The 22,890-nt window shown below is 35.0% G+C and overlaps 9 protein-coding genes across 9 annotated transcripts; 5 read left to right on the top strand and 4 right to left on the bottom strand.

Annotated features, from left to right (window-relative positions):
- Positions 1-232: 232 nt before the first annotated feature.
- Positions 233-875, top strand: RO3G_16062 (uncharacterized protein; the record flags this gene model as incomplete). The annotated part of the gene is made up of 4 exons (XM_067670646.1): positions 233-312; positions 363-490; positions 542-697; positions 760-875. The coding sequence occupies 4 exons, from the start codon at positions 233-235 to the stop codon at positions 873-875; spliced, it is 480 nt and encodes a 159-aa protein (XP_067526747.1).
- Positions 876-1,105: 230 nt separating this feature from the next.
- RO3G_16061 (uncharacterized protein) lies at positions 1,106-1,666 on the top strand (the record flags this gene model as incomplete). Its single annotated transcript, XM_067670645.1, has 1 exon — positions 1,106-1,666. One exon carries the CDS (start codon positions 1,106-1,108, stop codon positions 1,664-1,666), a length of 561 nt encoding a protein of 186 aa, XP_067526746.1.
- Positions 1,667-1,815: 149 nt separating this feature from the next.
- On the bottom strand, positions 1,816-2,837 carry RO3G_16060 (uncharacterized protein; the record flags this gene model as incomplete). Its single annotated transcript, XM_067670644.1, has 2 exons — positions 1,816-2,619; positions 2,691-2,837. The coding sequence occupies 2 exons, from the start codon at positions 2,835-2,837 to the stop codon at positions 1,816-1,818; spliced, it is 951 nt and encodes a 316-aa protein (XP_067526745.1).
- Positions 2,838-4,702: 1,865 nt separating this feature from the next.
- Positions 4,703-5,853, top strand: RO3G_16059 (uncharacterized protein; the record flags this gene model as incomplete). The annotated part of the gene is made up of 4 exons (XM_067670643.1): positions 4,703-4,874; positions 4,979-5,115; positions 5,163-5,424; positions 5,480-5,853. 4 exons carry the CDS (start codon positions 4,703-4,705, stop codon positions 5,851-5,853), a joined length of 945 nt encoding a protein of 314 aa, XP_067526744.1.
- Positions 5,854-6,402: 549 nt separating this feature from the next.
- On the bottom strand, positions 6,403-6,705 carry RO3G_16058 (uncharacterized protein; the record flags this gene model as incomplete). Its single annotated transcript, XM_067670642.1, has 1 exon — positions 6,403-6,705. One exon carries the CDS (start codon positions 6,703-6,705, stop codon positions 6,403-6,405), a length of 303 nt encoding a protein of 100 aa, XP_067526743.1.
- A 572-nt stretch (positions 6,706-7,277) lies between these two features.
- On the bottom strand, positions 7,278-8,764 carry RO3G_16057 (uncharacterized protein; the record flags this gene model as incomplete). Its single annotated transcript, XM_067670641.1, has 6 exons — positions 7,278-7,379; positions 7,429-7,505; positions 7,560-7,786; positions 7,845-8,025; positions 8,083-8,334; positions 8,389-8,764. The coding sequence occupies 6 exons, from the start codon at positions 8,762-8,764 to the stop codon at positions 7,278-7,280; spliced, it is 1,215 nt and encodes a 404-aa protein (XP_067526742.1).
- A 655-nt stretch (positions 8,765-9,419) lies between these two features.
- On the top strand, positions 9,420-10,338 carry RO3G_16056 (uncharacterized protein; the record flags this gene model as incomplete). Its single annotated transcript, XM_067670640.1, has 4 exons — positions 9,420-9,437; positions 9,500-9,606; positions 9,660-9,959; positions 10,014-10,338. The coding sequence occupies 4 exons, from the start codon at positions 9,420-9,422 to the stop codon at positions 10,336-10,338; spliced, it is 750 nt and encodes a 249-aa protein (XP_067526741.1).
- Positions 10,339-11,448: 1,110 nt separating this feature from the next.
- RO3G_16055 (uncharacterized protein) lies at positions 11,449-14,153 on the top strand (the record flags this gene model as incomplete). Its single annotated transcript, XM_067670639.1, has 6 exons — positions 11,449-11,467; positions 11,528-12,529; positions 12,591-12,860; positions 12,917-13,127; positions 13,179-13,926; positions 13,992-14,153. The coding sequence occupies 6 exons, from the start codon at positions 11,449-11,451 to the stop codon at positions 14,151-14,153; spliced, it is 2,412 nt and encodes an 803-aa protein (XP_067526740.1).
- A 982-nt stretch (positions 14,154-15,135) lies between these two features.
- Positions 15,136-22,714, bottom strand: RO3G_16054 (uncharacterized protein; the record flags this gene model as incomplete). Its single annotated transcript, XM_067670638.1, has 13 exons — positions 15,136-15,558; positions 15,613-15,859; positions 15,911-16,196; positions 16,260-16,954; positions 17,015-19,506; positions 19,562-19,826; positions 19,878-20,796; positions 20,854-21,137; positions 21,330-21,630; positions 21,688-22,033; positions 22,093-22,471; positions 22,524-22,573; positions 22,628-22,714. 13 exons carry the CDS (start codon positions 22,712-22,714, stop codon positions 15,136-15,138), a joined length of 6,774 nt encoding a protein of 2,257 aa, XP_067526739.1.
- Between the last annotated feature and the right edge of the window lie 176 nt (positions 22,715-22,890).

The following is a 22,890-nucleotide window of genomic DNA, read 5'->3' as shown; positions in this document are numbered from 1 at the left end:
TTTTTACAACATCAACAGTCAGGGGGAAAAAAAAATCAAACAAGATGAAAAAGAAGGGATTGTACTCTGTGCTGTGGTTAGAAAAAAGAAAGCAGTGTAGTTGTATTCTTTGTGATGGATGATAAATATATTTAAAAAAAAAAATAAAGGCTTCCTTATAAATTGAAACACCGGTTTGCATAACCATTATCACACGCTTTTTATTTTATTTTTTGTTTATTTTTAAACAAGTATGAGTCATTCACCTAATCTAAACGCAAAACCACCTAAAGGGATATTAAAAAAATCAAAGTCAAATGCAGAGACAACGAGGTAATATTAATAATTTATGTTTTAAAGAAAAGTTGACAAGTTTTAATTAGGTTGAGATGGGATGAAGCTAATATAGAATTAACAGAAGCACAAAAAGATTCTACAATGAAAGTAAACGAACCAAAGACACCCTATGTACGCTATGATGCGGATACGGATCAAGTACTTAATTTAGATGGTAAGGTTGATTATATAAAGAGTGTTGTATAAACTAAACATGATCCTATAGAGATACCTGGCGGATTCAGTTTAGACCGAGGCACAGAGTCAGACAAGTCGAGTGTTACCTCTAATGGATCAAAAGGTTCACGTAGAAGAGTGTCTGTTAGTGATGATGATTGGGAAGTAGATGATGAAGACAAAACAGAAGAAGAAAAACAAGAAGGTACTCATCATCTGTGATAACAGCGCAAAAACATGATAAAAAAAACTCACTGACTATCATAGAAAAAAAGCGTCATGAAGAATTCCTTCGCAAGAGAGCTATGCATTATCATATGGGTGCTGCTTTGCGTCATCCTAAAGAGGAGGATGAAAGAGAGGATCCGATGGAAGAATCATAAATACTCTAATATTCAATTGTCCTGCTTTTAAAAAAAACAGTCTATTCATAGTTACTATAATTGTTTCCATTGTCAAACGGAGGCAACTAATAAAAATAAAAAGGATATCCCCCCTTGTTTCTGTGAAAACTAACAAAAAATTGGGCATCTGATTCGGTTGAATGGACATATAAGCCACAGTCAAATACCTCTCTCTCTTTCTTTTTTTTTTTTTGGTTTTGTTTTATTAAATGCAACAACCTGTTCAACAAACAAGTCGACTGGACTTTTTATTTAATGCAAGCCATGTCATGTTCAGTCAGTGCCCTTCACTATCAAGGTATTATATGAATGAATTTCAACAGACACTGAATGAATACGAGTTGAAACCAACAAAACAAATCGAAAGACTTGCCTGTCAAAGTTGTGGAGAAATAGCCATACCCGGTTTGAATACTAGAGTGAATATCATACAAAAAAATAGAAGAGAAAAGAAAAAGATGAAGAAACAAACAAAGAATTTGGTAGAATCTACTTGCTTAACATGTGGACGAGTCAAGATCTTTCACGGTTCATTCAAAAATAAAATAAAGACAACACCATCCAGTGTTCCTACTATACCAGTCACCACATCACATGCAGACAAGATACCAAACACAAATAAAACAACACAGACTGTAAAAGTAGAAGAAACCAACAAGAAAAAGAAGAACAAGGGCAAGAACAATAATCTTAAAGCATTATTAGCCAAACAGCAAACAAACAATAGCAGTAATAATGGTAGTTTAGGTGATTTTTTATCTGGTTTATAAATACACACATAATACATGAATGAACAGTATATTTTATATACAACGCATACAATAGAATGAAGAGAGAAATGAAGAAAGGAGAGAGAGAGAGATGAGGAAGATGTACAGATTTATATTTCTTTTTTTTTTTTTTTTTTTTTGGTTTGTTCTTACTTGCATGTTGAAGATGTGTTATTATGTTCGCTGTTTTGATGATTAGAGTTATTATTGTTATTATCAGCATTTAATAAATAAAATGGATATTGTCTTGGTGGTTGTATCGCATTATCATCTAATGCTGATTTATTATTAGTCTGCTTCTTTCTTGGTCTACCCACAGGACGAGCAGCCGCTTCGTTTTCGGCTTTAAAGTCAAACAGATATTGTTGATATCTTTTATAAGAATCTGTCTTTTGATATTCTTCAATTTCTTTTAAATACTTTTCTCTCGCTTTTAATGCTTTTGTCTCATAAAGTTCTTTTTCTTCGGCTGAAATGCTCTTCCACCGATCACCAATGATCTTGGCTAAATCAGTAAAAGATCTATTCTGTTGTTTTAATTCTGCTCTTATGTCGTTTGAAAACATGACATAAGCTGAAGGTGGTTTTACTGGTGCGTTCGTATCTGGCTTAGGATGTCTGTGATATTTTCTTTTCCACAATCGGTGCACATTGTCACTAGTGACTGCCTCCTCTTCAGTGGATGACATGCCACTTTGTGCGCTCATCGTACCTGCCGATGGATAGGGATGATTGTATTCTACTATTTGTGAATAAGGTTGTAAGGTACTTGTGATGGGTGAATTTTGAATGGATGGTGAAGTACAAGTGGTGGTAGTGATTAGATCAGAAGTAGGGTTATTATTCATGTCATTATTGCTGTTGGATAAACTATAATTAACAGAAGTGGGTTCGATATTTAGAGGTACATTGGGTGGTATCCCCTTTGCATTGGCTACTGCTCTTTGTAATAACTATGATCACGTTAACATCCTATAAAATCATCCTTATTCTCTCTCTTTACTCTTCTATGTCCTCTTTTTACTTGCATTTGTATAAGATCAATTTCAGTGATTTCTAATAATGACTCAATCCTTTCAAATCCTTCTTCAATAAATACATCAAAATACTGTAATAATCCACATTGACTCAAGAACATTTCTACTTCTTTTTGTTGTTTATTACTGGACATATTTCAAATTATTGTATTGATTTATCATTCGAATCATACAAATTGATTTAAAAAAAGAAAAAGGGAGAGAAAATAAGATTTTTTTTTTCCTCCCCCGTTTTCAAGCAAAAAAAAAAAAATAACAAAAACAAAAAGAACAAAATAGAATAGTTTTTCATCTATTTTGATAATCCGCTGTAAAATAAATCAAGTTGTACTACATTCAACTCTTTTCTTCATTTCCGAACATTGAAAGAAAACAAGGAAAGGTACATATGCGTCTATTTATTGACTCTTTATTCATTTATTTAATAACAGAATCTTTTTTTAGAGTCTAAAAGAGCATATAATTTTTTTTTACATTGTCACACCTTGCCCCTCCCCTTCCTCCCCCCCCCTTTTTTTTTTCTTTCAATCTTCGATTTTTGATCTTTTAGTATAAAGTTGCTTATTTGACAGATTTCCCCCCCTTTGGAGCTTAAAAAAAAAGGGAAAACAAAATTCCTCCATAAAAATTCATTATGCGTAAATTATTTATATAATTAACTACTTGTTCATTTTAAAAAAGAAACTTTATTTTGAGTAAATAATACATAATCGTTTACAACAGGGTTTATATAAAATATGCTCTCCTTTTTCAATAACAAAAAAAAGAGGGCGTTAAAGATATGCCACACTATGCATTCGGCATAATAAACACACAGCCCTTTACCGGATATTTTCGATGTGAAATTTGTATTTTCGTATTTTGGAGGTAATTTAAAACTCAGTAAATGCACAATTGAGTGTAAGGATTGACTGATAAGCGATAGAAGAATCTGTTTGTATTCTCCACAAGAAAATGGTTCTTTCTTGTACAAAGCACTTTATGTTTTATGAATACGATTGTAATAATATGTGTGAATGACGCTATTATTACATTTGATTTCTACTCTCCTTAATTATACCTGATATCAATACTCCTGATTTTAAAAGCTCTAAATCATTTAGTGTTCTTTGATCTTTATCAAGTAAACTAGCATAGATGTTCAATTTACTATATAGGGCCATAAAGGGCAAATTCATTTTCGCTATTGACCTAAAAAGAAGAAGGTGGGTTTCTTAAAAACATTGAGATTCATAAGGCGTATAGGATATGAGAAACAGCATTGACAAATTTAAAGCTGTTATAAAGAAAACAAATACTTCAATGCCAACCCTTTTTTTTTTTATTTATACAGTTTTCTTTATTAAAACTATCGACTATGCATATACGTAATAAGACCACGCTTTCATATAATTTAATTAGGGAGAAGCAACTTTTATATATAAAATATATAATAGGATTCATATAAAACCAATATAGAAAACATTCATATACAGCTCTTTACATCCTGGTAACTGAACTAGCAAACCCTTCCTTTACTGATATCATGGACTCTTTTTTTTTTTTTTTTTTTTTAGGTAATAAACTTACTGCATAAATTATTTCAGTCCATACTTCTTCTTTTTGAGCTTAAAGTACATGTCTTTAGACCTGTGCTCTATTTCTTTATATTCATTGATTTTGCTTGCAGAAAGGAGATGATCTGACATCTGCTTTTATTCGGTAACCCTATCTTTTTTCAGTTAGCATCACTTTTAGTGTCGTTGTACTAAACAATTCTCCTCAACATGCACCTGCTCATCTTATTCTTTTACCACCCCTTTTTTGACGTGAAGTCACACAAGCTTTCAACTTGCTATGTCTGTGTGATTCCTGCATAATGATTAGAACTGCGGAGGATAAATTTTAGTTGATTCCAAGGATAAGCCATTGGGTTCGCCCAGTTTTCAAAATAAATCGGACGACAAAGTTTATTGAATTTCTTTCGCTTGCTCTTTTTATTTTCTCTTTTTTATAAAACATGAAGCTATTCCAAGTCTTGTTATTTATCATAAATGCAGTGTATGCCATAGATTATTTCGACATATTAAAAAAGGAATTGTACAATGATTCGGCTGAGAAAGTACGCAATTTTTATATTACTGCAGAGGAAGTCATTTGGGATTATGCGAGTCAGAGTGATTCTAAGCCATGTAAATAAAACAAACTATAAAAAAGAGATGGAAATAATCAAGAAAAATAGCAGCACATACGCTTGGCACAAAGTATTATAAAGCTCTTTATTATGAATATACAGATATTACTTTTACAAAGAAGAAAGAGAAATACAAGTGGCAGGGGAACATGGGCCCTATCCTAAAGGCAGAAGTTGGAGAAACTATCGTGGTTCATTTTTGGAATAAAGCAACGCAACCTTTGACTATACATCCTCATGTAATAAAAGAAGATGATTATTGAAATTAATTATAACCGTCTTGTAGGGTGTATTCTATGAATTCGAAAGTGAAGGAGCTGTTTTTAAAGATGGATATGAAAAATCTGCTGTTGAGCCAAACCAAACTTTTACTTACACTTGGAAAGTATTACCTAGGGCTGGACCAGGACCTGCAGATGGAAACTCAGTTGTATGGGGATATCATTCTCACTTGTCTGAAGCAGACATCTATATGGGTCTTTATGGTGCGATCCTCATCTATAGACCAGGCACAATATCAAATAATGAAATTGTTACTTCCTTCTTTGGTAAAAAAAAAAGTATCGGGTTAAATCACAGACATTTTGCTGACTTGTTGAACAGTATCCGATGAAGATGAATCACCTTATTTAAAGAAAACAATATCTGATCTTTACCTTAAACAAGATACCCACAGAAAATCTAATTCTTTTGATGTTATCAATGGGCTCATCCACTCTTCTCCTTCAGATCTAGTATTTAGAAAGAATAAGGTAGTCTGGCATCTTATTGGCTGGGGCACCCACTGGGACATTCACTATGTAAAATGGGAACATGGCAAGGCAGTCTTAAATGGCAAACAAGTTGATCAAGTTCGTCTCTTTCCTGCATCATTCTATACAGTCAATCTACAATTTAATGAATCAGGTCGGTGGAAATTTGGTTACTTGGACCAGAAAAGTGAAGGTATGACCATGTATTACAATGTCAGCTTATAATTTTTATTTTTATTATTTACAACTCATAAATCTGTTAATCCTTCTAAAGCTAAGGCTTCTAATGTTCGACTGATTGCTTCTGTATCGAACCTAGATCCTTTTTCTGCTTCATAAATTTCGGCCAGTTCTTCATCTGTGAGCATCATATTATAGTCTTCTCCGTTTATATAGTGTAGATTGGATGAGCTTGTCACGCCACGCTTTAGATATTCTACTTGATCTAAGCCGTCCATCATCACACCATCCACATCCACATCGACATCTACCAAATAAGGGTTCTTTGTATTCTCTGTCTCTTTTTTACTTCCTAATTCTAATGATGTTGATTGCATATCATTTATAAATGTCTCGTCTACTGCAGATGTTGAGGATACCGGCAACAAAGGTACGTTATTTATGTTGTTGTTTGTGATTGCAGCCCCATTTGTATTATTATTATTGTTACTAATGCTGCTGTTACTGTTGCTTACACTGCTTGTTCCTGATCTATGTCTGCCAACAGGTGAATTCGGCTCGAATAAGTTATCCAACAAGTCTAAATGAGTTATATTAAGCACGCGTGTATTGAGCCATTATTCCCTTACCATTTTTTCTCCTTTTATAGTAATCTTCCTTTTCTCTCTCTCTCTTTTCCTTCAAATCCTTCAATTCCCTTTCTTCCTCTGTCATCATCTCCGAATTTAGGAATTTAAGTCGTAAACTTGAATGCTTTCTAAACTTGACCTCTCCTCCCCATAACCAAACGGGAAGCGTGATAGGTATCGTCACTTCAAAATTCTTGAAATTCTCGATAAACTCAAACTCTTCACTCGAGATAACGTTGGTGTGTAAGTTGCGCGCAAACTCACTCATCGCACTCGAGTTGCTCCACATTTGTAGCTTTCGTAAACAGGCAATCACTAAGCCTGTCACATCAGCTCCGTCTAGACAGTGAATATAGAGTGGATGATTGGCTGGATCTATAATGAACTTTATATTTTTTTTATCGAGATGAACAAGGGTTTTGTAACAATGTCTTTTTGGGATTTTTTTACTTGTAATGCCATTAGTGTTTTATTATAAGTTAAAGGAATGTTGTCTTCTTTCATTTTGTCTACATGTAAATGAATCATTTGAATATTGTTTTCTTTACAAAACTGTTGCATCTCTGGCATCAGTTTGTCTGGGATTAGTGAAAGTATTGTTTTTAACTGTAATCTACAAATGAACTATGCTTAGTTGAAAACATTGTATGTATATTCTTTTGTACCTTTTCAAAAATCGTTTATTTCTAGGTTTAGGATATCCACCTCTAAAAAGTGTTTCTTCTACCATAGAAAAACGAAAAGGTGGTATTAAGTTTGGTAATTTATTCATATGTGTTAAGACGAAAAAATAAACGAAAATAAAAAATAAAAAAAAAAACACAGGTGACTTTTTATTTACTAGAAATTGAGGTATGATTTATGTGTTGCATTATAGCTGTCAAGTGCATCCCAAAATTGTGAAACAGCTGCTTTATCCATGTATCTCTTGTCTCGATGTATCTATAAATCGTTTTAGAATTTTACTAAAGTGTTTAAACTAATGGTTTACATTGATTTCAGAAACAGCCCATTCTGATACTGGAGGAGAAGTTTTATCTGATGTCCATTTAGGATGAAATCCTTTAACTATATTTATATCCGTTATCATTATTTGTTACGTACTCATCATTTATTGCTTACCATTGCTAAACAAATCAACAGGTTTTTCCCACTTCCAACCTTTAAATTGCCATAATTGGCCTGCAACAAACACACAGCATACACGATCCCAATCATTCTGTTTGAATTGTGCAATGGAATCCACAACATGATATGGCACCGATTGTCCGTTTGGCTTTTTACGTTCAACTATAACCCTTTCCGGCTTCTTTAATCCTTCATTTCTTAACTCTTGAGAATCGACATATCTAAATAAAGTGTTATTATTCCATCTTTTTTCTTGTTTTTTTCTTTTTCTTTTTTTACATTTGATCTTCCAAAAACTGCTTGATGTTATAGAGTGTAAACTTGGCTGTGGGTGCGGCAGGTACAATAATAAGAGGAATTTTATCCTTGTTTGATAACTTTTGAGCTTTAGCAGCTGCACTTGTCGCTGCTGGTTTAGCACCATTGGCTTTATGAGTAGATGAAGGATTTGTTTGCGAAACTGTGAAAAAAAAAAAATTCAGTACAACAGATCGTTGTGTTTTTTGGTATTTTTTACCTCCTGATTTTGATGAGGTATTAAGACGACCATTAGCTGGTACTTCTTTTCCAAAAACCAATTGTTTAGCTAAATTAATAGCATGTGTAAAATTTTTTGTTCCTTTCAAAATAGATGTTTGAGTCACTGTTTCACGCTCACGACTAATGACTTGTTTGACCGATTTAATAGAATCCTCAGACTTGAGCGGTGCAGTTTTTGCCTTTTTGTTGGTGATTTCTTGTGAAGCACCTTCTTCACGTACTCTTTTTTCTGTAAAGTGAATTCAATAAAAATTACACAATATTTTTATTTGTTTCATTTTACCTGATGAGCTTAATTGTGTAATATTGGGAAGTTGATTAACTTTACCAGTAAGATAATCCAATATCTTTCTTCTGTCGACAATAGAAACATGTTCAATCTGTCGTGTTCGACATTCTTTAAAATAAGCAGAATTGTCCAGCTGAGCATTTTGGACAAGGAAAATCAAGGTATCTAAAGCATATGTTTCACTATCAGCAGAGGTAGCACTCTTTTTAAAGTTGGTGGGTGTGTCGCGAAGAAATACAGAATCATCACTGAACTTTATGCTCTTTGCATCTGAAATGTTAGTCACAATAGATCCGGAAGCGTCCAGTAATGTGACGGGTTTGTTATGAATGGTTGATTCACGAAGTAGTGACAAAGGATCTTTTGACATTGTATATAAAAGAAGAAAGTGTGTCTTGTGAAAGAAAGAGAGAAAAGAATAGATGAATTTTGTGGAATAAAGCTGCGATTAAATATTCTTTCAAATTGATGACGTGACTTATAGTTTATGAACGGAAACGCACAGAGTTCAGGTAAATTGAAAAGACTTAAGCCAGAAGAAAATGAGTGGTTTCTCTATGTCTTTCTTTTTCATACTAATTTTGTACAATTAGCTTGAGAAGCATTGATATTATTGAGATACATGTCAATTACTTTATTCTCAGCTGCCATTTGAAAGATTTTTTTGGTTTGTGATATTTTAAGCTTTTTTTTTTTAATTCATAAAATGGGTAAAAAGAATTCAGAAGATTATACTCGAGGCAGTAAAAGCTCCAAAGGAAGCGGTTCAAAGGCAACTGGAAAGAGAAATGCTAGGTAAGGGTATAAATTATTTCTGAAAAACAAGTTTTACGAGATAATATTTACTTTATCTATAAGCACTGCTAAAGGATCTAAATACGATCGCTATGCAAAAGCTAGCTACTTGACTCCTGGTGAAGAAGAGCCGGGAAACTGTAAGCAAATTTAGATAATTTCTTTACAAAAAAAAAATAGTGAGATAATTCGATCAATAAGTAGAAGAAAGTAGCGGATCAAGTATTCCTATGCCTGTGGCAATGTGGGTAAAGTATCTGTAGAAAAATTATATTAATAAAAGCATGCTCTAAATTCTTGTTATAAATAGGATTTTAAGCACTGTGATCCCAAACGTTGTTCTGGAGTCAAGTTAGCAAGATGCGATATGTTAAAAACTTTAAAATTAGGACAGCGTTTCAGAGGAATTGTTGCTAGGTAATTGAAATAGACGAATTTAAATAATGTTTTCTTTACCAAACAATATCTAGTCCTGTTGGTGAAAAGGCAGTATCACCAGCTGACAGAAAGATTGTAGAATTGTATGGCGCAGGTGTTGTTGATTGCTCATGGGCAAGACTAGATGAAGTTCCATTTGCAAAAATTAGAGGGCCTACAGATCGTTTGTTGCCTTATTTAGTGGCCACTAATCCTGTTAATTACGGCAAGCCCTGGAAGTTAAACTGTGCTGAAGCTTTGGCTGCTATTTTTTATATCACTGGATTCCCAGAACACGGCGAAGCTTTATTATCCAAATTTAAATGGGGTCACGCCTTTAAAAAGGTCAATGGGTAAGTTTTTCTAGGAGTAAATGAAACTGATTTAATTGACGCGTATTTACATAGAGGATTATTATCGCGATATGCTAAATGTAAAGATTCCACTGATGTCGTGGCTGTTCAGAATGAATACCTTGCACAATTAGAGGAAGACGAACGATTAAAACAAGAGGAAGCCGCAAAAAAAGGCGACCTTAATGACAGTGACGATGACGATTTGTTGTTTAAAAATAACAATCGTGAAAATGCTTTTACTGCATTTGACGATTCTACTGAAGGTGAATATAGTGAAGAAGAGGAAGAAACTGAAGAGGACGAAGAAGAGACAGATGGGTCAGATATAGAAGAAATTCAAGATAAGCTCGGCAATACACACATACACCATCATTAATTGCTTTGCCAATAATTAGCAATTTCCTTTTGTTATTGTAAATGAAAATATATTTAAGTGCCATCAAAAAAGGTGTGTACCATTGAAACAAGAGATGCAAATAAATGAAAATAGACTTAAGCAAGATTTTTTTTTGACAAAGTTCTTAAAAAGCGGATGCTATCATGAACTCCAAAAGGAATGCTTTGAATTTTTTCAAAATGAAATTAGATATTCTTAGCTTTCTTTGTAGAGCTGTCAATGTAGCAAAATCTTTCATGAATTTTATCTTGGATAGTATGCCAAATTGAAGACACTACTATTTTTTACTTTTCTTATTATAAACATTTCTAGCTCTCTATTCCTGTTCTTATTGAATAACATGTGTTCAATTTTTTTAGCCATATGTGTTGAAATCAAATTTTTCACAACTTTGATCAATGTAAATGAAGACAGTAATGCGACAACAAAAAGGGCTTTCTATATCCTTTTTAAAGTTAACTGATTGAATTTTATTGCTCAGTAATAGAAACTTGATGACAAATACAACGGAAATTCTAAGCTTCTTTGCAAGATTATAATTTATTTATCAGACTTAGTTAAATTGATAATTTTACTTGTTAATATTAATTATATTTGTATTCGTATCTTTATTCATTTTTCAGTGTTCTTTCAAAAGAGAGAGAGGAAGCTACGCTTTAATGAATATACTTAACACCTTATATGTCTTTCGCTCAATACAAGATACCCTGTTGCAATTCAGACTCAGGTACACAAAATGCAAGTTGAAAGGCATCTCGTATCCTTATCAAAATTTCATATAGCATACCTCTTTTGATTACATATCAAAAGATTGATGCGCTAGAGAAGCACGATGATAATATACAGATAATAAAAAATACAAAAGATGCTAAGTAGTATTGTGACGTCCATCGCGACGCGCTTTTGCTTATTCATTTACACGAAAAAAAAAAAATTAAAATAAAAATCGCGACTTGAAAGATTTTTCTTTTTTCTCTTCTCTCTTTCATATTTTTTATTATCCAAGATAAAAAATAAGATCCACTTCCAATTTTTGAAGTAGAGTTCTTAAACATAAACCATTCTTGATTAGCAAAAAGTATACCAAAGATGTTTGTTATTAAAAGAGGTACGTTCTATCGCCTTGTCCTTTTTACCCCTTAACAATTTATTTCTCGCGATATAAAAGACGGAAGGAAAGAAAAGGTTTTATTTGATAAGATTACCTCGCGTATATCAAAATTGTGCTATGGTCTGAACGAAGACTATGTTATTCCTGTTAAAATATCTCAAAAGGTCATCTCCGGTGTTTATCAGGGCATCACTACCGTTGAACTGGATAATCTTGCTGCTGAAACTGCTGCCTATATGACTACCAATCATCCTGATTTTGCTACGCTTGCTGCTCGTATTGTTATTTCAAACCTTCAAAAAGAGACAGATGATAAATTCAGTGCTGTTGTACAGAAATTGTATCATCATGAGCATCCAAAGTTAAAGCAAGCAAGCCCTCTTGTTTCTAAGGAACTTTACGATGTAGTTATGGCTAATGCAAGCAAGATTGATGCTGCTATCAAACATGAAAGAGATTATGACTTCAATTTCTTTGGATTTAAAACCTTAGAACGCAGTTATCTTTTAAAGATCAATGGTCGAATTGTTGAGCGTCCTCAGTATATGATCATGCGCGTCGCTATCGGCATTCATGGTGGTGACTTGGAAGGTGCCTTCAAGACCTATGATTTGATGTCTTCCAAATACTTTACTCATGCTACACCTACCTTGTTTAATGCTGGTACACCCAGACCTCAGCTCTCTAGTTGTTTCTTAGTTCAAATGCGCGAAGATAGTATTGAAGGTATCTACGATACACTCACCACCTGTGCACGTATATCAAAAGCAGCTGGTGGCGTAGGTGTTGCTGCACAAAAAATTCGTGGCTCAGGCTCTTACATTGCTGGAACCAACGGTACTTCTAATGGTGTAATTCCTATGCTGAGAGTTTTTAATGATACTGCACGTTTTGTAACCCAAGGTGGTGGTAAACGCAATGGAAATTTTGCCATGTACTTGGAGCCTTGGCATGTGGATGTCTTTGACTTTTTAGATTTGAGAAAAAACAATGGTGCCGAAGAAATGCGTGCTCGCGATTTGTTTTTGGGCTTATGGGTGCCTGATCTTTTCATGAAGCGTAAGTATACTAATATTCTAGTTTTATAAATGTTTAAAAGAGACTCACTGAATTTGTCTAGGTGTCGAGCAAAACGGAAAGTGGTCCCTGTTCTGTCCTGATGAAGCGCCCGGTTTATGGGATTCTTATGGTGAAAAGTTTGACGCTCTTTACATAAAGTACGAAAACGAAGGTAAAGCTAGAAAAACAATCGAGGCTCAAAAACTTTGGTTCGCCATTCTGGAAGCACAAACTGAAACTGGAATGCCCTATATGCTCTACAAAGATGCCTGTAATGAAAAATCAAACCAAAAGAACCTCGGCACAATTACTTCATCTAACTTGTGTACAGGTAAATGAAGCATTTTAAAGTTTTTATTTATCTCATTTTATTTTGCTGCTGTTTAGAAATTATTGAATACACTTCACCTGACGAAGTTGCTGTATGTAATTTGGCTTCTCTTGCTTTGCCTAAATTTGTTAACAAAGACACTAAAACATTTGATTTCGCTAAACTTCACGAAGTTACTAAGGTTGTTACTCGTAACTTGAACAAAGTTATTGATGTAAATTACTACCCAGTAGAAGAAGCACGCAACAGTAACATGCGTCACCGTCCGTAAGTTAAATACACTTTTTGCTTTTAAAAGTTATTTATCTATTTTATTAGTATTGGTCTTGGTGTCCAAGGTCTTGCTGATGCATTCATTTTAATGGGCTTTCCCTTTGACTCTCCCGAAGCAGCTCAATTGAACCGAGATATCTTTGAAAGAATATATTTTGCAGCTCTTGAAGCCTCATGTGAACTTGCCAAAGAACATGGCCCATATGAAACCTACCTCGGGTCACCTATCAGCCAAGGTATACTTCAACATGACATGTGGAATGTAAAGGACTCTGATATTCTCGATTGGGACACTTTGAGATCCAACATCAAAAAATACGGTGTTCGTAATTCGCTTTTGCTTGCTCCTATGCCAACAGCTAGTACCAGCCAAATATTAGGTAACAACGAATGCTTCGAGCCTTACACGAGTAACATCTATACACGTCGTGTTCAAAGCGGTGAATTCCAAGTAGTGAACCAATATTTGCTTAATGAGCTCGTTGACCTTGGATTATGGAACGATAACATCAAGAATATGATGATTGCTCACGGTGGAAGTATACAACGCATCCCTGGTATTCCTGATCGACTCAAGGAATTGTACAAGACTGTGTGGGAAATTTCGCAAAGAACCATTATTGATATGGCAGCTGACCGTGGTGCCTATATTGATCAGTCTCAATCGATGAACTTATTCACTGCCGAACCTAGTTTCGGAAAGTTGACTTCTATGCATTTCTATGCTTGGAAGAAAGGATTAAAGACGGGCATGTACTATTTGAGGTCTAGACCCGCTGTAGATGCAATTAAAGTAAGTGTGCTTAATTGTCCTCTTCAATGTTTAAATGACTAATCTTTTTCTTTTTCCTACAACAGTTTACTGTTGATCAATTGGCACTTAAGCAAATGTCTTTATCAGAATCAAAAGACGATAAATTTGATTCAGCTAAAGAAGCAGAAGAAGCAGAGCAAAGACGATTGGCACAATTACAATGCTCTATAGATAACCGTGATGCTTGCCTCATGTGCAGTGGTTAGATAATTTGTAATTATACATTTTGAGTATATAGTTTGTTCCCTTTTCTTATTATTTAATTTCTTATTTACTCATGCTTTTTTCCTCCTCACTCCTCTCATACATTTTACCATACATTTGAATTAGTCTTCCAATTCATTTTATAAATAAAAATCACGGTCATCTTCCTATTACTTTTTTTGTTTTTGTTTTTTTCTTAGAAAACATGACAGTGACATATTAATAGCCCGTCGTCTGAACATCTCTAAACATCTATAGTTATATTTATTTATACTGTTTGCATATCAGAGGCTAGCAAAAACATGTTATTGAATGAAACAGACTTTCCATAGTATTTTAAAATATATCGAATTTCAAGGCATAAACCTTCATCGCCGTGAAGCAATTGCCAAAGCAGAGGATGCAACCAGTTTTCATCCAATTCACTGAGTCGGTTTAAAAGTTCTATGTTTGTCTGTTAATAAAATTATTTGTTTGTATTAGAATTTAAAAAACCTTTTAATAATTGAACCAAGTTTTCAGGAATACTGGCTGGACGTCTGCATCCTAATAAAGTAATATCGGTGTGCAAGGCAGATATCACTCGGTAAACAGCCATGAATATGCTTGGCTTGGAAGTTACACCATAGGGGCCATGTTGCATGAACTAAAATATAAATGAAATTATTTTTTTTTAAAAAACAAAAATAGGGAATTACCACTGCAGACATCGATTTGACTGATTTAGTAAATATAATAAGCTGCTGGCAAATAGATTGAATATACTCGAATCGAATGACATCATTTCCTTTAAAGCATAACACATCAAGGTCAACCCTGGCCCATTGAATATCAATTAAGTCTTCTTTATAGATGTTTGGATTTTCTTTTTCAAAGAGTGCTTTTGATTGATTGAGTTCATCTTCCCAGATGGTTTCTATTTTTTGAAGATGTATAAAAGTAAACGAAAATCAGAAAAAACCATTTAGAATCTTATAAAATTTGTTACTCACGTAAGTTTTGTTCATTTGTTAACACAGTTTTCAGACCTGATTTCAAAGCATTGCTAGTTGAAAAGATACTAGTTAAATACTTGTGCACTAGCTCCAGAGCACGTTCATGGTGCACAGGTGTTTGTAACTGCATTGCATATGAAACAATATCAGCCGTGTCAGCACGAACGTCTACATCGTCGTCTTGCAAAAGCTGTGTTATGGACGTAAGGGCAGTAATTCTTGCACTGTGTGTATCGTCATTACTGCTGCAATCTTCCAAACCTGAGAACAAGAAGCGAGATACATGATGGATGGATTTCACAGCAGCCTCACGTAAAGGTAGTGTAATCTCCTTTCGACTAAAATGCTCAATATAATTGCTCCAGATAGTGAAGCAACTTTGAGTCCATTTCTTATCTTCCAATTGATAGGTCTAGACTCAATATTTTAATTAATTGAATAAGATACACACTTGCTCGTTTTGTACCTGCTTAAGTAAAGCTCCCAACAGAGGAAGAACAGATTCTTTGACAGAGAGAGGTTTCTTTTCAACAAAATTAGTTATCAGTTTGTTCCAATACTGCTGAATAGTAAATGGTAATTTAGTTTCGGAAAGAGGATAGGGTGAATCGGGACGCAAGGTCATTAAAAGCTTGACGGCCAAAACATAGCAGTTCTGATTTTCTTCTCCTTCAAAAGTTCTTTGTACTAAAATGCGATGCAGCTGAGTATCACTAAAATGATATGTTAAATAAAAAGTTGAGAATAAAAACAAAGCGAATTACCCCAAGAAACTTTGACTAGATTTTAAATATCGTTCAAAATAATTTGCTAATTTCTCTAGTGCTAGCAAGCGAATTTCATAATCTCGATCCTCAATCAAGCTCAAGACACTTTCTATTTCAGCATTTGGTTCGTTGAGTACACTGAAAAGAATGATATTAGACGCAGCTTGTCTAAGCAAATAAGACCCTATTCCATCCACTTCACTATCACTTATAGCTTTCATACAAGCAGACTTAGCGGCTTGTTTTAGCTCAGCAAAATGAGAACTTGAGTTTTGAAGTAAGTCTGTAACCAATAAAAGCAATTAGATTATGATTAAAACGGATTGTTTAAGTTAAGCTGTCTTACCATTTATCAGTCGCTTATCTTTATCACCAGATGTCATCCAAGTATCATCAAAGAAAAATTCTGCAATAATTTGTAAAAGAAGGGCGCCATTTACATTACAGAATCGCTTTTCTTCAAATAATCGTAAAGCGCGGAGAGCAGTATCAGACATTTTTTGGATGAATTGTGTATATATTTCTGATTTGCTGGTGCTGGAGTAAAGATGGCCACGCAAAAGGAATTGAGCTTGAACTAGCCTTCCATGAATTTCATTTTGCGTCATATTATCTGAAAACTCTATCAGTCGTTTGGCTGTCGGAACTACATCAAGAACTAAGGGAACTAATGCTCTAGCGGCCATCTCTCTAGTTTTGTAAATAGTGCTTGTTGCACATGGCATAACCAGAGGGATAAATGGAGTTAATATTGTCTCCTTTTCATCATCCTCTTCTACAGATGGCTTCATACGAGAGAGTAAGGTCAAAATAGGATAAAGGCCAGGATGAACACTTGCAGCAGTAGCATTATTCAACAATTGATCAACAGCAATCTTAAGCTCTTTCAAAAGGTAAGGATGAAGGTCAGGATATCTGACAAAGAATTCACGGCCCGTAAGGGTATTAACATGACTGTGTTCATCCTTTGTCTTTTTGGTACCAAACGTTCTTTGCAATAATGTTGAAAATAACATAACAGAACAGTTGCGAATGGCCCAGCTGGATTGTAGTAAAAATAAGTTAGTTGGTTCTAAACAACAATCATTGAGCAACTATTACCTGAAAGAGGAAAACCCACTTATAGCCAGCGAAAAACCCCTTGATACATATTCCAACACGTGGCCGCCTAATTTGGAATCCATAAAGATAGATCTCATAATATTGTAAGCATGCACTTGAGGAAGGTCTATTCTTTGGTCAGCATCCTTAGGCGGCTCCTCACTTGCAAGGGCCATCAAGTGCCTCATGGCTTTATCCAAGAGCTCCCTTTTAATGGATTGCTCGCTACTAACAATTGCAAGGATACAAAGAGGTAAGCCAGCGCTTCGCCTGGTAATAGAGATATTACTAGACGTCAGCCCGTCAAGATCTTTTTGCAACCATTGAGAGGGGAGTCGTGAAATAGCTAAGTTGCTTGATGTAAGAAGTTTGGTGTTTAAGGACACATAGGCAGGATAAACAGAAGAAAAAGCACCTCTGTGTCTAATGCTTGTCAAAAGATTATGGAAGAGCTCACCCGCCTTGACTAAATCTTGATGTGTAAATATAGTTTTATCAGATGCTTCAGGCGAAACAGGTGCACCAGACACCATAACTTGCAATAGTGAACTTGCCTCCTTAACAGCACGCCAGCAGCAACTGAGAATGACTTGGTGTTTTGGTCCAGACAAACTATCGTCACCATCCAAGTCAATGTTATCATTTGATAAGGGGTCTTCAATGTTCTCATCATCTCGATAATCAGATGGCACATTTCCTTCAGGAGAAGGATCTGAAAGCACATCCATTCCTGCGTCGCAAGCAGCTTCAATCAATTGAATAGCGCGCATGTGTACCTTTTTCCAGTCGTTAAAATTCTTCTGGACAGTTGAACTGTCATAGTCAAGCTCACGGAAAACATATTGGAGAGCGAGTAATGTGCCGTGCATAGGATGCTGTTGAGCGGCCAATAACAGATTTTGTTTAGCAGTCGTCACTTGCATTTCAAGCAGATCTAATAACTTTTCAGTGAAAACAACAGCAGCGCACTTGTTGCTCAAATCTTTGCTAGGTTTCTTAGCAACATCTACTTTTCTTTGCTCAGGATTTAAATCAAAGCCAAGGTTCACCACATACTTTTTGAATATCAATCGGAATACCATAGCACCACTGTCACTTTCGCCAGCACGCGTGCTCACAACGTTGTTCAATCCCCACCATAATAGATTTTGTACATCATTCTTAGACTCAATACCAGGAAGAGGGCTTGGGAACTGAGTTAAAATATCAAATGCCTGTACGCGGTTGAAATCGTAAGGGTTCATGAAAATATTGATCAATAATTTGGATAAACGAGCATTTGCAACAGGGATCTGAAATGGGAAGTCTGGTTGCTGGTCTGCAAATCCCTCAATAGGTGGTAGTTCGGTAACACCAAAAATCTTGATTATGATGCTTAAGATGCGTAAAGTTGTAGCAATGCGTTGATATGATGCACCAGGATATAGTGATTTTGTAATAAAGTCACACAACCAGAACAGAAAGTTTTTGGCTTGATTGATGCATTCTAATATGTTTGCTGAAACTGTTGGTGTATGGTTGCTCTTCTTAGTGGCAGCATTTTCATCTGTTTGAGATAATTTGTATTGGCGATATTGTGAGTATAGATTACTTCGAAGGCGCGTCAAAAATTTGGTAAGATGAGCACACATTTGTTGACGGAACTCTGGAGCTGTAGAGTTCAAATTGAGTGGTAAAAAGAGCTTTATCATGTCCAATTCAATGGAAGTTATCTCAGCTGTAGCTTTGCGAGACTCACACAAGAGACCGAGTACATCAATACGAACCTGATGATCGCTGTGATATATTGCAAGCTTTAATGTATCAACTGAGATCTTTGTTGATTCATTGGTAGATTCTAGCGTATATGTATTTCCATCCACTATATCAAGACCTCTTCCTGATTTTAGCACAGCAATAAATGCATTCAATCTGTAATTCATATTGAGATTGTTATCTTTCCACCTTGGATCTTGCAAGTTTTGTAAAATATTAATCATGTACCAAAATGATTGTGGTGTGATTTTGAAAAGAGGCTGCAACAAAAAGCCATTTGCATTTTTGCGAAGCAATTCAGAAGGGGATGTCAAGCACTGCAGTAGTGGTGATGCCCATAATTCTATCCATCTATCAATTGCATCCCTCGAATTACTGTTGATGTCATATTTTATTTTTCCGTTATGACCTTTGAATTTTTCATATCCTGGAATGGTGTCCTGAATACGGCGGTACAAGAACGTTAACAAGAAATATGTTATCTGAGGGCAAAGAATAAGGCTGTCCATAGCAAGCAAGCACCTTTCAATTAAACGAGGCTCGGCATCCAAGAAGATGTCCGTATGTATCTTCTCTACAAGCATATTCAAAAGGGCATACTTTACTTTTCTATGCCAGTCCATTGTCAACATGTTTCTTAACAAATTATTGACAAATATATTGTATGCATCTTTTTCATTATAAAAAGTCGATTTAAGTTGCATGAGTGAAAGCGAAAGCTCGAAAATTGTGCGAACCTATTTAATAGAAAAGTTATATTGCTTTTCTGAATTTCACTGCTTTGGTGAGTACCTTGTGTTGAATTGAATCTATTGGATCATCCCAATGATCCCAAACATAATGAATTAATTTATCCATGCTCTTTGGCTCAATAGGTCCAGAAGCCAAATCCATAGATACCTTATCTTGACATCCTTCCATAATTCCCTTTGTTTGCTGAAGCCAAGTTGCCATCGACTCAAACGTAACAACTTTACAAGAAGAATCTAAGCTTGGTGTACCACAGAACATATCAATATTATAAAACATAATTTCATGGATATTTTTGAAGCCCAAGCTTAAAAAAAAAATCGGTGAGTGCCAAAACTATGTGCGTACATACACTTACTTTTTGGTAGGACTGATTAAATCCAAATCAGATGGACAACTCAAGAGAACGATTTCTTTTCTCAAGCTGGAGGCTAGCCCTCTCAAAATAAAAACCATCGGAGCATCACGACTGTTCCATCCCTCGCTACCAAGGAATCTACTGCAAAGTTTGGAGATACCAAGGACAGAATTTATTTGATCTGCAGAAGCATTTCCTTTTTTTGCAAAGAAACAACCGAGTACCCAATCACGCGCAACATGAATATCATTTGCTAGATTAATAAAGGCCCCAATGGCCATTCCTGCAACCTGGTTACATTCTTTGCTGTAGGTAGTTGTATCGATGCAAATATCCAATAAGGTTTGAATAGTTTTACTAAATAGCAACACATCGCCATCATCTTTCAACCCTGATTCTACTTTCTTAAAAAGAGCTGGTCCAACTGATAATTGACGAGAAAACAATACTAAAATAGTTTTTGATATGAATTCAATGTTACTCATGAGTTGATCCAGACTAGTATGTTGCCTTCCTGATTTAGTGTCGTCTTTGTTTTTTATTTGATCGCGTGCAGCTTGCAGGTGAATAGTCAAATATTCAAGTGTTTCGCAAAAGTTGTTTGTGATGACATCCTGACCTAACTTGAATTTCAACATCGCGTAAATAGTCAAAGCCTTTTGTGAAATAGGTTTTCCTTCAAAGCTAGGCTCAGTGACATGTTCTGAGATGTACTTTGTATATAATGTATTAAACTGAAGTTCTTTATCATTTTTTAAGCAGTTGCTGCAAGCTTCAATGAGTGGAACAAATGTTCGTCTGGACAGATTTTCTTGAGCGGCGAAATGTCCTAGTGAGGCAATAGGTTCAACGATATCTCTAACTTGCTCGAGCTCAATGGTTGATAATTGATTAGCATCAAGCTTTTGCATCAATTTTGCTAAAGAAATTGACAATATTGGGAAGAAGTTCTTTTCTTATTATTATTATTTTTTACCTGATTCTTTGATACAAGCAGCCTGTTTGTCCCAGGAAGCATCGTCAAGTGAAATAAGTTTTTTTAAAGAAGAGACTGGAGATATGAGCTTATTCTTGGGATTAGTCTGACAATACTCATCAAGTATGATAGCCCATGATTCAAAAAGAATTTTGGGAAGTTTGACAGGCTTTTGGCCCTTACTTGATTTCTCCATTAAATGATTAAAAAGGAAATTGATTTTTTTTTTTTTGGACAATGCAAGCTTCTTGAAAGAGTGGCTTATCAAATAACACATACTTTTGCTGCATAAAATGTTAAAATAACAAAGAATAAATGTATGCAGTTTCGCGTTTAATAGTTTATTATTTACAAACATACAAAAAAAAAACTTTTATGCTTTGTCTGAAGACATGGGAGGAATATGAGCGTTAATAGTTTCACACACTTCTTTGGCAACTGCAGAGTTGCTTAACTTCAGAGCAAAATTAACTAACTTGGTTTCGCTTGTACCGTCTTCTTTTGTATCCTTTTCAAATCCTGCAAATCTAACAAATTTTTCTTGCATAATAAAGACTTTCATTCCTTGAAAGAGAAGCAAGTTCAATATGAGCCTGTAAACAGAATCAGCACGCATAACAAGACGTGTCTGCGGTGTTGACTTATTCTCTTCTTCCTTTACGTTGATACGAAAGGTTCCAACTCCACGCTCCTTCCAATTTCCAGAAGATCCATCTAAAATAAGAAGCTTAGCCTTGGTTTGATAAATAGTATCCTCATCTTCTTCGCCAGTTTTAACTATTAAAAATAACATTTTAAAATCATTCATCTAGCTTTAATTCAAATACGGTTTACCATCAGTTGGCTTAATACCAGGTACTTTAACCTTTGCTTCTTTGCCAAAGTTGTGAGCTTCTTCCTCTTCGTCATCACTTTTAGATTCTTTTTCAGTCTCATTATTCGTAGTTGATTCAGAAGGTGTTAATGTATTCACTATCTTGTTACCAGAGCTAGCTGCTGCTGCTGCTGCTGCAAATGGCGATACAGTTGCTTTTGCAAAGGATGCAAATGACGGGGTAGAAGCAGGAGTAGAGGTATTTGGTCGTTCTTCCTTTGCTTTAGGAGCATCTTCAGTTTTTTTATCAGTGGTTGCTTTGATGCCGCCAAATCCAAAACTGCTAAAGCCTCCAAAAGTTGGTTGCTATATGAGAAGCAGTTTTAGCTGATATTCACGATAAATCTTCAAATACTCACACTCACTTTAGAAGGTGTAGGAACGGTCTGATGTACAGCAGCCCAGCCTTTCGTACCAAAGCCGGATGATGCACCAAAAGTATACTTTGGCTTCTCAGATATATCCTTGTCATTTTTTTTGTCTTTGGTAGAAATCTCTTCTTCTTCCTCTGCAAATTCACTCCAGTCGTCTTCATCGGATTTCGCGCCAAACTGCGTCAACGGCTTAGCCGTTTTTTCTTCTCCAATTTTCTTTTCTTCTGTGATTTGCTCGTCTTCCTTAGTGACCATATTCTCGTCTTCTTCTTGGCTATCTGAAGGGCTTTTGTCCTTAGTGGTCATTTCTTTCATATTTCGGCGAATCGTACTAACTGAAGCACTGTTGTTATCTTCTTCATCGCGCTTACTATTAGTATATATTAGATTTAATTTTTTTTACATTTCAAAAATAGACTAACGTTTTCTTTGAAGCAGAAACATCTGGAAGGATTTCCTCAGTTTCGTTATTCTATGGTTGATAATATTATTAATCTTGAGTAATGTGTAATTCACAAGACAGTACCTCATGTTCTACTTCAATGGCAGTAGGTTCAACTGAGTGAGCTCTTCCTCTCTTTTTGTTTAAAGCAGCGTCTTCTACATGATACATTGTTTAGTTCTAATGAGATCATCGTCAAAAGACAAGAAAATATATTATACCAAAGTCGTTAAGTGAATCAGGAGGTGAGGACATACTTTCTATAACTTTACTCAAAAAAAAAAAAAGTGAAAATAAATTATACTCGTATTATGCGGAACTTAAAAATTGAACCATAAAAATTTGCA

The sequence above is a fragment of the Rhizopus delemar genome, genomic scaffold, assembly GCF_000149305.1.
Source record: "Rhizopus delemar RA 99-880 supercont3.18 genomic scaffold, whole genome shotgun sequence".
Taxonomy (NCBI): Eukaryota; Fungi; Mucoromycota; class Mucoromycetes; order Mucorales; family Rhizopodaceae; genus Rhizopus; species Rhizopus delemar.
This window is presented reverse-complemented; position numbering and strand designations above follow the sequence as displayed.